Source organism: Aptenodytes patagonicus, chromosome W (assembly GCF_965638725.1).
Source record: "Aptenodytes patagonicus chromosome W, bAptPat1.pri.cur, whole genome shotgun sequence".
Taxonomy (NCBI): domain Eukaryota; kingdom Metazoa; phylum Chordata; class Aves; order Sphenisciformes; family Spheniscidae; genus Aptenodytes; species Aptenodytes patagonicus.
In genome coordinates, this window is record NC_134981.1 from 35,175,244 (window position 1) to 35,189,938 (window position 14,695).

Sequence of the window (14,695 nt, forward strand, 5' to 3'; positions counted from 1 at the left end):
AAATCTTGCAACAAAGGAGTTTAACTTGGGATTATCTCATGGCTTGCTGTCACTCAAAAAGCACAGAATCAAATAAACTCAACAAGTCAGCATGTTCTTCCCTGGTAGATATTCAGAAAGCATTAACTGAAAACAGTCACAACATTGACACAGAAATCCATCCTGCTTTGCTAAAGCTGTATGGAATCACAGCAATAACTGTTAGACTGCCAATTTCTAATATTTAACTAACAAACTAGCTAGGTTTGTTTCTTTTATTTGTTGAGTAGCTGCTAGGTCAGTTTGCTTAAAAATAAAAAACAAAAAAAACCCCTGCAAAAACAAGCTTCTCAACCTCACCTGCTAGCAAACTGAAATTGTAACTTAAAACCACAGAATAGTACTCAACCAGCTTAGCAACCAATGCCATTTATCACATCCTGCCAGCAGATGATAACTATGTTGATGTTTAAATAATAATGTATACTGCAGATACTATTAACAAAATAACTCCATTTTATCTACATAAAGTGTTCATTTCTCTGTAAATTATTTATCTCAAGATGCTTCATAACTATCTTCTTACAAAAAAGAGACTGTTGCTATTCCCATTCATTTTCCCACTGAAGCCCTCACCCAGTGAACATCTTAAGGGTTCATTTCATGTCTTTGAGCTTGTTTTTCAACATCTCCACAATTAAACACCCCCACAACTTCCCAACAGATTATCTTCTGCAAGACACAACAGACTTTAAGGTGTGATGTTATGAAGTTTTCAACCAAGTTTACACAAGGTATGGTATGTATGTTTCAACTGTGTTTACAGAACAAATGCATAATCCAATACACTACTTCTTTATACTTACCACTAAGTCTTGGTCTTGAAGCAAATTACCAATTGCCTCATATAACATAGGCCTCAAGTCCGATTTGAATTTTACAGAAATCCACTGTCCAATCAGCCAAATTACTCGTCGGCGTATTAGCTTATACCTTTAAAAGGGGGTGGGGGTGCGGGGGTGGAAAGTATTGTACTCATTAATTCATTATACTTTGTCATGGTCTAACCCCAGTCAGCAACCAGGCACCAAACAACCACTCGCTCACCCTCCCCCTGCCCTGGTGGGATGGGGGAGAGAATCGGAAGAGCAAAAGTGAGAAAACTCGTGGGTTGAGATAAGAACAGTTTAATAACTGAAATAAAATAATAATAATGATCATAAATTCCAATTAAAAGGAAAACAATAAAAAAGAGAGAGGAACAAAACCCAGGAAAAACAAGAGATGCAACTGCTCACTACAAGCTAATTGATGCCCATCCAGTTCCCGAGCAGCGGTCGCCGCCCCCCAGCCAACTCCCCCCAGTTTATATACTGAGCATGACGTCACATGGTATGGAATATCCCTTTGACCAGTTTGGGTCAGCTGTCCTGGCTGTGTCCCCTCCCAGCTTCTTGTGCACCTCCAGCCTTCTCAGTCGGTAAAGCATGGGAAGCTGAAAAGTCCTTGACTAGTGTAAGCACTACTTAGCAACAACTAAAACATCAGTGTGTTCTCAACATTATTCTCATCCTAAATCCAAAACACAGCACTATACCAGCTACTAGGAAGAAAATTAACTCTATCCCTGCCGAAACCAGGACAATATCCACCCCTTATTCTATACCATCTGCGTCATGCCCAGGTCCCCACACTTTCCAATACATCCCAATTAAACACCACCACTTTTCCTGTCTTTTGATATATATACACACAGATTATCATTCCCTTAGTCTATGGGCCATCCCTATAAAATGTTCATTGAGTTCATTTAGTCCATGTCTTTGGGCTCCATCTGTCATAACAGTCCTTCAGGGCAGGAGAGATGGTGTGTGGTGTTGGATTGTTGCATGCTGAAGCCAGTTCTGGTCCCATTATCGCTGCACTTTGGTCAGTTTCATCAAAGTTCATTCTTCAGTAATCTGGGTGATTCTTACTGTGATACCAGTGATATGGCATATAGCCACCATAGAAGTGATGATATACAGTATTACGTAGTAATTACCATCATACAATTTAATTCATTGGCTATTCTCACCCAAAATCAAATCCCCTTGAGGTACACATCGGACTTCCCCATCCTTCCGCGTTATCCACCAAGTGCACCCAGGTCCTTGAGCAAAAGCAGTCCCACGGATGGGTTTGCCTCTGCCCGAGGCAGGAATAACCCAGACTGTCTTCCCCAGCATATTTTTTATGTGCACTACAGGGACTTTATCCCCTTCTACAGTACGTAAAAGCTTTGACTGGGCAGGGCCTACTCGATTGGCAGATCCCCTCGTGTTGACTAACCAGGTGGCCTTTGCTAAATGTGTATCCCAATGTTTGAATGTCCCGCCACCCATTGCTCTCAGTGTAGTCTTTAACAGTCCATTGTATTGCTTCATTTTCCCAGAGGCTGGTGCATGACAGGGGATGTGATACACCCACTCAATGCCATGCTCTTTGGCCCAGGTGTCGATGAGGTTGTTTCAGAAATGAGTCCTGTGTCTGACTCAATTCTTCCTGGGGTGCCATGTCGCCATAGGACTTGCTTTTCAAGGCCCAGGATAGTGTTCCGGGCAGTGGCATGGGGCACGGGATATGTTTCCAGCCATCCGGTGGTTGCCTCCACCATGGTAAGCACGTGGCGCTTGCCTTGGCGGGTTTGTGGGAGTGTGATATAATCGATCTGCCAGGCCTCCCCATATTTATATTTCAACCATCGTCCTCCATACCAGAGAGGCTTTAACCGCTTGGCTTGCTTGATTGCAGCACATGTTTCGCATTCATGGATAACCTGTGCAATAGTGTCCATGGTCAAGTCCACCCCTCGATCACGAGCCCATCTGTATGTTGCATCTCTTCCTTGGTGACCTGAGGTGTCATGGGCCCACCGAGCTAGAAATAACTCACCCTTCTGTTGCCAGCCCAGATCCACCTGAGCCACTTCAATCTTAGCAGCCTGATCCACCTGCTGGCTGTTTTGATGTTCTTCAGTGGCCCAACTCTTGGGTACGTGAGCATCTACGTGACGGACTTTTACAACCAGGTTCTCCACCCGGGCAGCAATATCTTGCCACAATGCGGCAGCCCAGATGGGTTTGCCTCTGCGCTGCCAGTGGCTCTGCTTCCATTGCTGCAACCACCCCCACAGGGCATTTGCCACCATCCCTGAGTCAGTAGAGAGATAGAGCACTGGCCACTTTTCTCGGTCAGCAATGTCTAAAGCCAGCTGGATGGCCTTTCACCTCTGCAAACTGACTCAATTCACCTTCTCCTTCAGCAGTTTCTGCAACATGTCATATAGGACTCCACACAGCAGCCCTCCACCTCCGATGCTTTCCCACAAGACGACAGGACCCATCAGTGAACAGGGCATATTGCTGCTCATTTTCTGGTAGTTCATTATACATTGGAGCCTCCTCAGCATGCGTTGTGGGAATGGGAGTCTCACTAACGGACATTCCTGAGTTTGATTTTAATGAGCAAACACTGCACCACCTGGCATGACAAGGCACTTAAGCAGAAAACAACAGAGAAAGGAATGTGCAGCTGGAAGGAGAAAAACAAGATAAAGACCATGAAGGCATTTCGCATGATCAGAAAGAACGGGCCAATCTGCTAGAGCATAGATGCGCGTGAACACAAGGCTGTAACCTATCTGCAAGCAGCAGGTAGCGCCTGTCCATAGTAGTTAACTATATAAGCCCTGTTATAAGTGTAAATAAAGGAGAATGACCATACTCATATTGAGATCTGTCATTACTCCGGAATCGCAACTCCCGCTCCGTCGTCGACACTGAACAAAGGGAAACTCCGACATCTGGTAGCAGAGGATGGTTCGGCGCACCTCTTCGAGACTGCGGTAAGAGCAGCAAGAGAAGGGGAGCGGGAGAAAAGCGGCTGGGAGTTGTACTATCCCGATGTTCGGAGGGGGATAAGATAACGGAGCAGTCTGGCCAACTGCCTCCCAGTGAGCGACCGCTATCATGGAAACAGAGGCGGCAGCTGTGTTGCTCGTAAGCATCCTCTCCAAGAGAGGGATCGAGACAACGGTAAAACAATTATGTACGTTGATTAAATTAGGACAACGTTGGGGACATTTTAAGGACAGTCAAACTATTTTTTCTGACCTTGAGTGGCGAGAGCTTGGCAATACTATGTGGGAGCAGACTATCACGGGGGATGAAAAGTCAAAGAAGGAGATTAAAACAGTGCGGGAACTATGGAGGTCTGTGTCAGAGACTTTAAAAGCCATGAAAGCTGAAAGAAAGGTGGCTTGTGCAGCCACTCAAATGCTAGCCCCAGAACCCTTGCCTGATAGACCGAAGAATACAACATCTGGACTGTTTCGGTTCTTTGGGCCGTCTGCAGTCCGAGGTATGTCGGGTACCCCCAAACGAACTGCCTTGGAAGCCAAGTATAGTGTTCTGGGGGGTGACGGCGCTTCTGAACTGCTTGAAACGTACCCTCCGCTTACGGACTGCAAAGATGCAGAAACTAGCGGTAACGGGGCCCCTCTTTCACCTGAGGCGGTCGCGGAAGAGCGACGACCCGGGGAGGAGGAGCGGCTAGCTCCGTTAACCCCTCCGTGGCCAACAGCCCCGCCTCTAGGAGTCTCTTCAGGTGCGTCTACTCCGCCACAGGGTGACAGCAAAGAACAGAGTATGGCTGAGGCTAATGAGCTCCTGAAGAAGGTGGTGCAACAGTTACAGGACTTAACAATTACAGCCCAGAGGGGAGGGATGGAGCACCTGTCCGGGGCATCAGGGGAATCCCTACCCCCTTGCCTCTCTGGACCACCAGCGACGGTTCAGCCCAGACGCTGGAGCGAAGTGGCTAGAGACGCTATGCTGGACGGGCAGTGGCAAGCGGCATCCAGCTTGGGGGCGAGTGCTTTTCCTGTGCTGCAAGAGAATAACGGCAATAAGTGGGCACCTCACGATTGGAAAATCCTACAGCAAGCAAAAAACACTGTGTCCCAGTATGGGATAAAATCAGAAGCTTCACGTCAAATTGTAATCTGGATTTTTTCGGCTGACCTGATGTGCCCTGCTGACTGCCAAAACCTTATGAGGCTTTTATTGTCACCTACGCAGTATTTGTTGTGGGGGTCGGAATGGTCACGGCGGGCGGCAAGTGCTGCGGCACAGCATCAAACGCAGGGGGATCCCCTCTATGGGATTACCACGGAAATGATAACGGGAACGAGAAGGTTTAATGATATTAATGCTCAGTTGGTTTTTCCTATTGCTTTGTTGCAGTTGTCTGCCAAACTGGTGCTAGATGCCTTTTTAGCCTTACCCGGTTCGTCCACTCCATCCTTTAGTTCTGTACAGCAAGGTGCCACTGAAGCGTATAGTCATTTTGTCGATCGCTTGTGGGGGGCGATACGTGGGGAAAAAAAAAAAAAAAACAAAAAACAAACAAACAAAAAAAAACCCCAACAAACAAAAAAACAAAAACAAAGAGTGCCTACGGTGTGTACCGTGAGTATTGTATCAGTGTTACCATTGTGATAAGAAGTGGTGGGCCCGGTGCACGCGTGCACAAAGGTGGTGTGAAACTTGCTATCTGAAAGAAATAATGCTGTATAGAATATTAATAACCAACTTGCTATCTGAAAGAAATAGTGCTGTATAGAATATTAATAACCACTGGACACGAAATACAGTCCACGAAACTGCCAAATTGATTATTGTTTGTATAAAAAAAAAAACAAAAAAAGAAAGGCAATTCGCCTAGAAGAGAAAATGTTGAGCCAGGCAGATGTGATCGTAATTGGGCTAATCTTAATAATCCCAGGGTCGGCAACTATACATCGCATTAACCCAAGGGAAAATATGTGGGTAACCTGGGCAAATAAAACAGGGCAGCCCGCGTTTTGCCTTTCCCTCGCCTCAGCAACTGAGCCGTTTAGGACTTGTTTGTTAGGTATGCCTGGATATAAGGAAGGTGACTTTGCCGGGTTCAGTACTGGCAGTTGTTCTAATGTGACTGCAACTAGCAACTGTAGTGCTAATTTGATAAAAGGATTAAATCACTCGCTACCCTGGAATCCCCAGGAGTTGGAACTATTAGGGTCGATGCGAGTTGGAAATACATCTAAAAATTGGACTCAGACATGTTTTATATTTGGGGGACCCCTACAGACGGGTATCCACTTCTACCAGGCAAGAAATTGGACAGGGTGGACTAATGTCACCTCCCACGCATCTTACTACAAGTATCAGGATGCGGGCGATTTTTGTGGTACCAATGACAGTGGTAATAGCTATGCTTTAGGAGCGGCTGGAGCGGAAACAAAGGGAGGAATAGCAATCTGGAACAATGGTACCCCAAAGGCGTTGCCCCCACAGGTATTTTTAATATGTGGGGACAGGGCCTGGCAGGGTATCCCAGCAAATGCTGTAGGAGGGCCATGCTACTTAGGAAAATTGACCTTGTTGGCCCCGGGAGAAAATTGGTGGAAAACCATAACAAGAAAAGGGCAACAACAAAGACGAAAAAGAGCCGCCACGGGTCTTTCCCCAGACTGTCGTGATGACGTAATTCTGCCTAGCGACACCGAAAAGGTCTTCCTTTCACTATTTGTACCAGGCGCTGCAGCTGCGAGGGCCCTAAATGAGGTAGGGAAATTAGCTTGTTGGGCTAAAAAGCAGGCTGATGTGACAACAGAGCTTATTGAAAAATTACTTGCAGATCAGGATAGCTTCCATCATGCGATTTTACAGAATAGAGCTGCTATTAACTTTCTGTTATTAGCACAAGGGCATGGGTGTGAGGATTTTGAAGGGATGTGTTGTATGAATCTGTCTGACCATGGGGAGTCAATCCACAAACAGCTACAATGGTTAAAAGACCACACCAAGAATATTCAACAAGATCAGGGGTTATTCGATACCTGGCTTAAGAATATATTTGGGGAACTGCCATCTTGGATAATAAGTTTAATAAAAGAAAGCTTATGCATTTTAATTGTTATATTAGTAATAAGTATATGCTCTTGTATAATTTTTAGCAGTGTGAAGAAAGCAATTATGAAAATTGTTAATCAAGTCTGGGTTGCTCAAAAACAAGAAGGGGGAATTGTGGAGGAGTGGCTGGTACAGCAGGGGCACGATCTAGTATCCCTGAGCAACCCATGTTTTTAACAGTAGCAGGGATATGCTGACAAAGACGGCTGGTGACCTTGACCATCCTTCCCTGAGCAGAAGAAGGAGCCTCGCCACGTGATGAACAACAACAGCGGAACAACACCCAGGATAAGGAGGAGGCACAGATCGGCGAGACCAGCCAGCAGCTACCAATGAGAAGGGTATTGTGAGTGCGTGGACAGCTGTGATTAACCAATTATAGGTTGTTATGAAGAGCGTGCCCAGCCACCCCATCCGTTCCGATGAATGATGGGGGAGTGACCGGGGAGAAAGACCCCCTGGCTGCTGCGTTTGCAGACTTGCGGGTATCAGACAGCTCCTCCTCGTGGCTGGTTAAAAGGACTAGCCAAGCTAAGAGGGATATGTGTAATAGTATTTATATGCATTTTTGTTTTGTGTACCCTGTTTGTTGCAATGTATACGAAAAATGATTGAAAGATCGGTTTCAGCAGTGTTTCTAGTAAAACAAAAAGGGGGAGATGTGGGAATGGGAGTCTCACTAACGGACATTCCTGAGTTTGATTTTAATGAGCAAACACTGCACCACCTGGCATGACAAGGCACTTAAGCAGAAAACAACAGAGAAAGGAATGTGCAGCTGGAAGGAGAAAAACAAGATAAAGACCATGAAGGCATTTCGCATGATCAGAAAGAATGGGCCAATCTGCTAGAGCATAGATGCGCGTGAACACAAGGCTGTAACCTATCTGCAAGCTGCAGGTAGCGCGTGTCCATAGTAGTTAACTATATAAGCCCTGTTATAAGTGTAAATAAAGGAGAATGACCATACTCATATTGAGATCTGTCATTACTCCGGAATCGCAACTCCCGCTCCGTCGTCGACACTGAACAAAGGGAAACTCCGACAATGCGTCACCTCCTCCTCTGGCGATATTCCAAAATCTTTGCCCTCTGGCCAATCCATGATCACTTCCAGGATTCCTGGGCGACTGGGGTTTCCTATTCGAGCCCGTTGTGTGATCAGTGCGACCCACTTACTCCACGTAGCATCAGTTGCATGATGCGTACAGGGGACCCTCCCTCTGAACATCCAGCCCAGCACCGGCAGTCGGGGTGCCAGGAGGAGCTGTGCTTCAGTGCCGATCACTTCCGAAGCAGCTCGAACCCCTTCATAGGCTGCCAATCTCTCTTTTTCAGTTGGAGTATAGTGGGCCTTGGATCCTCTGTATCCCCGACTCCAAAACCCTAGGGGTCGAACTCGAGTCTCCCCTGGTGCTTTCTGCCAGAGGCTCCAGGTAGGGCCGTTCTCCCCGGCTGCGGTGTCGAGCACGTTTTTTACATCTTGCCCTGCCCGGACTGGCCCAAGGGCTACTGCATGAACTATCTCCTCTTTAATTTGTTCAAAAGCTTGTCGTTGCTCAGGACCCCATTTGAAATCGTTCTTCTTCCGGGTCACTTGATAGAGAGGGTTTACAATCAGACTGTAATTTGGAATATGCATTCTCCAAAAACCCACGACGCCTAAGAAAGCTTGTGTTTCCTTTTTGCTAGTTGGTGGAGACATGGCTGTTATTTTGTTGATCACATCCATTGGGATCTGACGACATCCATCTTGCCATTTTATTCCTAAAAACTGGATCTCCTGTGCAGGTCCCTTGACCTTACTTTGTTTTATGGCAAAACCCGCCTTCAGCAGGATTTGGACTATTTCCTTCCCTTTCTCAAAAACTTCGCCTGCTGTGTTGCCCCACACGATGATGTCATCCATGTATTGCAGGTGTTCTGGAGCTCCACCCTGCTCCAGTGCAGTCTGGATCAGTCCATGGCAAATGGTGGGGCTGTGTTTCCACCCCTGGGACAGTCGGTTCCAGGTGTACTGGATGCCCCTCCAAGTGAAAGCAAACTGTGGCCTGCACACTGCTGCCAAAGGGATTGAGAAAAACGCATTAGCAATATCAATTGTGGCATACCACTTGGCTGCCGTTGACTCCAGTTCGTATTGACGTTCTAGCATGTCTGGCACAGCAGCACTCAGCGGCGGCATGACTTCGTTCAGGCCACGATAGTCTACTGTCAGTCTCCACTCTCCATTAGACTCCGCACTGGCCATATGGGACTGTTAAAGGGTGAGCAAGTCTTGCTGATCACTCCTTGGCTCTCCAGTCGACGAATCAGCTCATGAATGGGAATCAAGGAGTCTCGGTTGGTGCGATATTGCCGCCGGTGCACCGTGGTGGTAGCGATTGGCACCTGTTGGTCTTCGACCTTCAGCAACCCCACAATAGAAGGGTCCTCCGAGAGACCAGGCAAGGTGGACAGCTGTTTAATTTCTTCCATCTCCAAGGCAGCTATACCAAAAGCCCACCGGTACCCTTTTGGGTCCTTGAAATACCCTCTCCTGAGGTAGTCTATGCCAAGGATGCACGGAGCCTCTGGGCCAGTCACAATGGGGTGCTTCTGCCACCCATTCCCAGTTAGGCTCACTTCAGCCTCCAATACAGTTAGCTGTTGGGATCCCCCCGTCTCCCCAGAAATACAGATGGGTTCTGCCCCTATATAGCTTGATGGCATTAGGGTACACTGTGCACCGGTGTCTACTAGAGCCTTATACTCCTGTGGGTCTGATGTGCCAGGCCACCGAATCCACACAGTCCAGTAAACTCGGTTGTCCCTTTCTTCCCCCTGGCTGGAGGCAGGGCCCCTCTAATCCTCATCACAGTACTCATTTCTCATTTCTTGTACGTACGAGTCAGAAGTTTCTTCATTAAGATCAGGAGTAAAATCAGCCCTTCTACTCTCTCTGGGGAACCGCCTGCTGGAAACTGGAGCAGCAATTTTCCTGGAAGAACCCTCTTTCTGTGATTGTTTTTCCTTGCAACTCATGTACCCGTGCCCCTAGGGCTGCAGTAGGTTTCCCATCCCACTTCCTCATGTCCTCTCCGTGGTCACGCAGGTAAAACCATAGGGTGCCCCGTGGTGTGTACCCTTTATATTCTCTCTCTTGAGCCAAAGAACGCTGACTCCTAATATCCGAGATACTGGTCCGTACAGGTGAGGAGTAGGACCTATCCTCTCTGAGTTGCTGGATCTCCCGGGACAGTTTCTCCACAGCCGAGACGAGGGAGGAAGAGAGACTTTCCTCATATTGCCGGAGTTGACTAGCCAATTCATCCACCATTTGTCCCTCTCCATCTTTCCAGGTCATTACTGCCAATGAGTTGGCATATGACGATGGTGCGCTCCGTACAAACTTCTGCCACATGGGTCGCATGCACTTGACTTCATCTGGATCTTTGGGTAAATGCTCATTATTCAGGTCATCATAAATCACCTCCAGCATGGCTACTTCCCTCAGGTACTGGATACCCTTCTCCATGGTGGTCCACTTGCCTGGGTGACATATAACATCTTCCTTGAAGGGATACCTTTCCTTCACATCTGACAGGAGTTGCCTCCAGAGGCTGAGGGCTTGTGTCCCTTTTCCAATCGCTTTCTCAATGCCCCCTTCCCTGGAAAGGGATCCCAGCTACTTGGCTTCCCTACCCTCTAATTCCAGGCTACTGGCCCCATTATCCCAGCACCAGAGCAGCCAGGTGACAACGTGCTTGCCTGGACGACGGCTGAAATCTTTTCGTATATCTCGCAGCTCACTCAGGGACAGAGATTGGGTGGTTACCATCTCGTTTATGAGTTCTTCCTCTCCCTCCGAGGAAGAGGAGGAACCCTCCCGCCGAGTTCTTTCTCAGAGGGAAGTGGGGATTTCTTCCTCTTTCTCCTCCTGTTCTCGTGATGGCCCTGTTTTAGAGTAGTCTGCCTCCTCGCTGTCGGGACAGTATGCTTCTTCCTCCTGCTCCCTCTTAGGAGGCGCTTCTTCATCCCTTTCTAAACAAGCTGAGTTCTGCTTCCAATATTTCTTCTTGTGTATGGGGGCAACTGATACCGGCACGGGTTTGATCTCTGGTTTAGCTGCAGTGCTTGTCGCAGGGGCTGGAGTAAACCAACAGGCACTGCAGTTGTTTTCCCTCTTTTCTCCCTGAGGGTGCTGCATAATACCGAGCAATGTTTGGTAGATACTAACCAAGGCCCAGCACAGTGTGATAAGTTGTGCCTCTGTGTGGAATAACCACGGCTTTTTTTTTCCAAGCATTCTAACACTTCATCAGGATCCTGTAGTTATTCAGGAGTGAAGTTCCAGACCACTGGAGGTGAGAAGTTCTCTAAATACCTGCCCGTATTCTCCCACATGCAATGCCACCCATGACGGTCCAGCCTTGGTGCAGATCTGATTTTTTTTACATAGTTGTTTAACTCTAAACAAGACCTGAAACACATTCAGGAGACTTAGGAATAGGAGCATGCTGGCTTGAACATCCCAACGATATTCAAAATTCTCGAGAGCTACTGTAATCAGCCTGGAGGAGAAGGGGAAGGTGAAGGAGTGGGGGAAAGCATCCCCCCCTGTCTTCCCCATAGATTGGTTCCCTGAGGAGAAAAGGTGAAGAGTGTCATTATTAATAATTTCTGAGAGATGGCACCCAAGGTACGGAGATGACAGCAATACCAAATACACATGCCACATTAGTCTTTTTACCAGTAATATTATTGTATCATAAGCTGATGTTACACAGTACAGCAAAGTGATAATCCTGACCCATCTCCCAGAAGTGATAAACAGTACCGCAGGGAATACATACTGCAAGTGAGGATTTATATAATACAACTATGCGAACAAATAAAACAACATTGTGACCAGCGACTGTTAAAGCAATATAATGAATGCTTATAACAACTTTATTTTAACACGCTCTGGTCAGATCTGTCATTATCTCAACCCTTCAAGCCCCACGTTGGGTGCCAAAAGGACTGTTGTGGTTTAACCCCAGCCGGCAACCAAGCACCACACAGCTGCTCGCTCACCCTCCCCCCCCAGGTGGGATGGGGGAGAGAATTGGAAGGGCAAAAGTAAGAAAACTCATGGATTGAGATAAGTACAGTTTACTAATTGAAATAAAGTAAAACAATAATAATAATAATAATAATAATAATAATAATAATAATAATAATAAAAAATTGTAATGAAAAGGAAAACAACAACAAAGAGAGACAGGAACAAAACCCAGGAAAAACAAGTGATGCAACCGCTCAGCAGCCGCTGACCGATGCCCAGCCAGTTCCCGAGCAGCGGTCGCCGCCCCCCGACTAACTCCCCCCAATTTATATACTGAGCATGACATCATATGGTATGGAATATCCCTTTGGCCAGTTTGGGTCAGCTGTCCTGGCTGTGCCCCCTCCCAGCTTCTTGTGCACCTCTTCGCTGGCAGAGCACAGGAAGCTGACAAGTCCTTGACTAGTGTAAGCACTGCTTAGCAACAACTAAAACATCAGTGTGTTATCACATTATTCTCATGCTAAGTCCAAAACACAGCACTATACCAGCTACTAGGAGGAAAATTAACTCTATCCCTGCTGGAACCAGGACATACTTGCTTTTCTAGAATGCTTTGATGAAAAAGAAATCTAAGAATCACTAGGAAAACATTATTCCCCAAAACAATTATTAAAGTATTTAGTTTGTCAAGACCAACTTTAGAATTTTAATGCAGAAATTATTTTCATCAAAATTCTTCACTAGAAGGCTCAGGAAACACCAACTTATGTCTGAAAAGAACAACTCTTCCTAAATGACTGAATCTTGGAAGTCTCACTAGAGATACAGTTTATTCTGCACATACACCAATAAAAGAAACTGAAAATAAATCTTACATTATTACTGTCTTCATGGCGTCTTACTGCTTTTACCATACTTTCCAGCAATTTCCTTGACATTCCTTTTGTGCTTGAAATTTGAGGTCAGATACAATTTAAAAATGCAAACTTAGCTACTGCATTACAGAAACTGCCAGAGTATTTCATGTCATCAGTCTAAAACTATTCACAGAAAGAACTGACATTACCTCATCTTGCACCAGTGCCACACAACAAGGGCATAAACCAAACAGCTTTAGAGTCAATAGGAAGAAGTAAGAACCAGATTAACAATGAGCTGAAGTGCCTAACAAAGATTGAGAAAAGCATTCCATAGAGCTGCTATTTTTCTCCACTGATTATAAAAGCTGACCAGGAAGAGTAGCTCAGATTTAAATGTTTAAATTGCAGACATATAAAGTTAGGCAAGATGATCCCTATTCATAGCATTTTAAGTAACAAATTATTTTGCCTTGTTATCCTAATTTATTTTTCATTTGATGAACTTCTGCCTTATAAGCCATCAAGACAGCGATTTAAACTGAAGTTATTGAGGCTTCTTTACATTAAATAAATTTATTAAACAGTCAAAAGTGTCATACTTGATACCAAAGTACTAAGTGTCACATTGATACTTTCTCTCTCAGCAGGAAAAGAGTTGTTTTAAGACTGAATTATTGCAAAAGATTGTATTCAGTCAACTATTTTCATACTATGGAAAAGTTTCTCCTTAGTCAGTACAAAACTAAATATTATGGCAAGTAATAAATTTGGCAATGCAATGTTTCTAAAAGTCTTTAAGAGGTTTATTTTTTCATTAATCCCATATTTCTCCTACTGCTACGGTCATGGTTGACAGTCTCACTATCAACAGACAATGAAACACTCAAAGAAAACAAAACAGCAAATCCTATTGTCACTGCTAACACATAGGTTTGGGAACACAAATATGAACTAGTTTGTGAACAACCATGCTAATCACCATGGGACATTCTGTAGCACAGCAGATCATACCCTCTAATCTGCTTTATCTAAACTGCATATGTATTCCTGAAGTTGTCATTAAAGCAACGCTCCATTCAAACTACTAACACTGTCTCCTTTATTCCCATGGCAGACTCCAAAGATGCTGGCAGTAGAAGCAGTTCAAGCAAACAAGGCTTCAAACTTCTGGATAACTTCTACTGCAAGCTTCTGTCCCCACAGGAATTTCATCACAAATACCAACCAAATGGTTAGATCAGATGTCTTCCCTACTGTAAATACAACTATATCAACTGTAGAAAACTTTTATCAGTTTTACTGTATGGGTGGATGGCATAAAAATGCCAAAGCCAGCATGTGCTACAAATACCATGGCAGCTTTATTCAGAGATCGGTGCTGGTGCAGCACAACAACAAAGGATCAATCGTATATACAAGTTCTCTAATTTTTTCCTGCTCTTCTGACATTTAGCCTAACCATTAGAGTGCTTGGCCACTGGTAGATAGTAGGGTGAAGTTGAGATCATATAAACAAAAAAAAGACTAATGAGAAAAAAAAACATTAGGAGACACCAGGTAAACAACTGCAGCAATTATTCTGTGACCCTGAAAGTAAGGTTACACATCCAAAAGTAAATAATTCATTAGGAAAAAAGTATATCGTAATGAAAAGAAGCATTTTAATTTTTGTATTTTTAGCAGGATCTTCCACTCTACATGAAATTGTATTTGTAAAGAAAATGTTTATAATTGGCATTTGGAAATAAAAAAGCTGGCTAGCAACTCATTATGGAAAATCATTTACAATTTATGGTAGCTCCTAAGATTATTAGCAAATTAGTTCA

The 14,695-nt window shown here is 45.2% G+C and overlaps 1 protein-coding gene across 1 annotated transcript in view; it reads right to left on the minus strand.

Annotated features, from left to right (window-relative positions):
* The window catches only part of LOC143172045 (importin-11-like), a 206,043-nt gene that overhangs the window by 109,983 nt on the left and 81,365 nt on the right, over positions 1-14,695 (minus strand). The window contains exon 17 of the mRNA XM_076361261.1: positions 846-972. Within this exon, the coding sequence (XP_076217376.1) occupies positions 846-972 (127 nt within the window). The remainder of the gene's footprint in view (positions 1-845; positions 973-14,695) is intronic.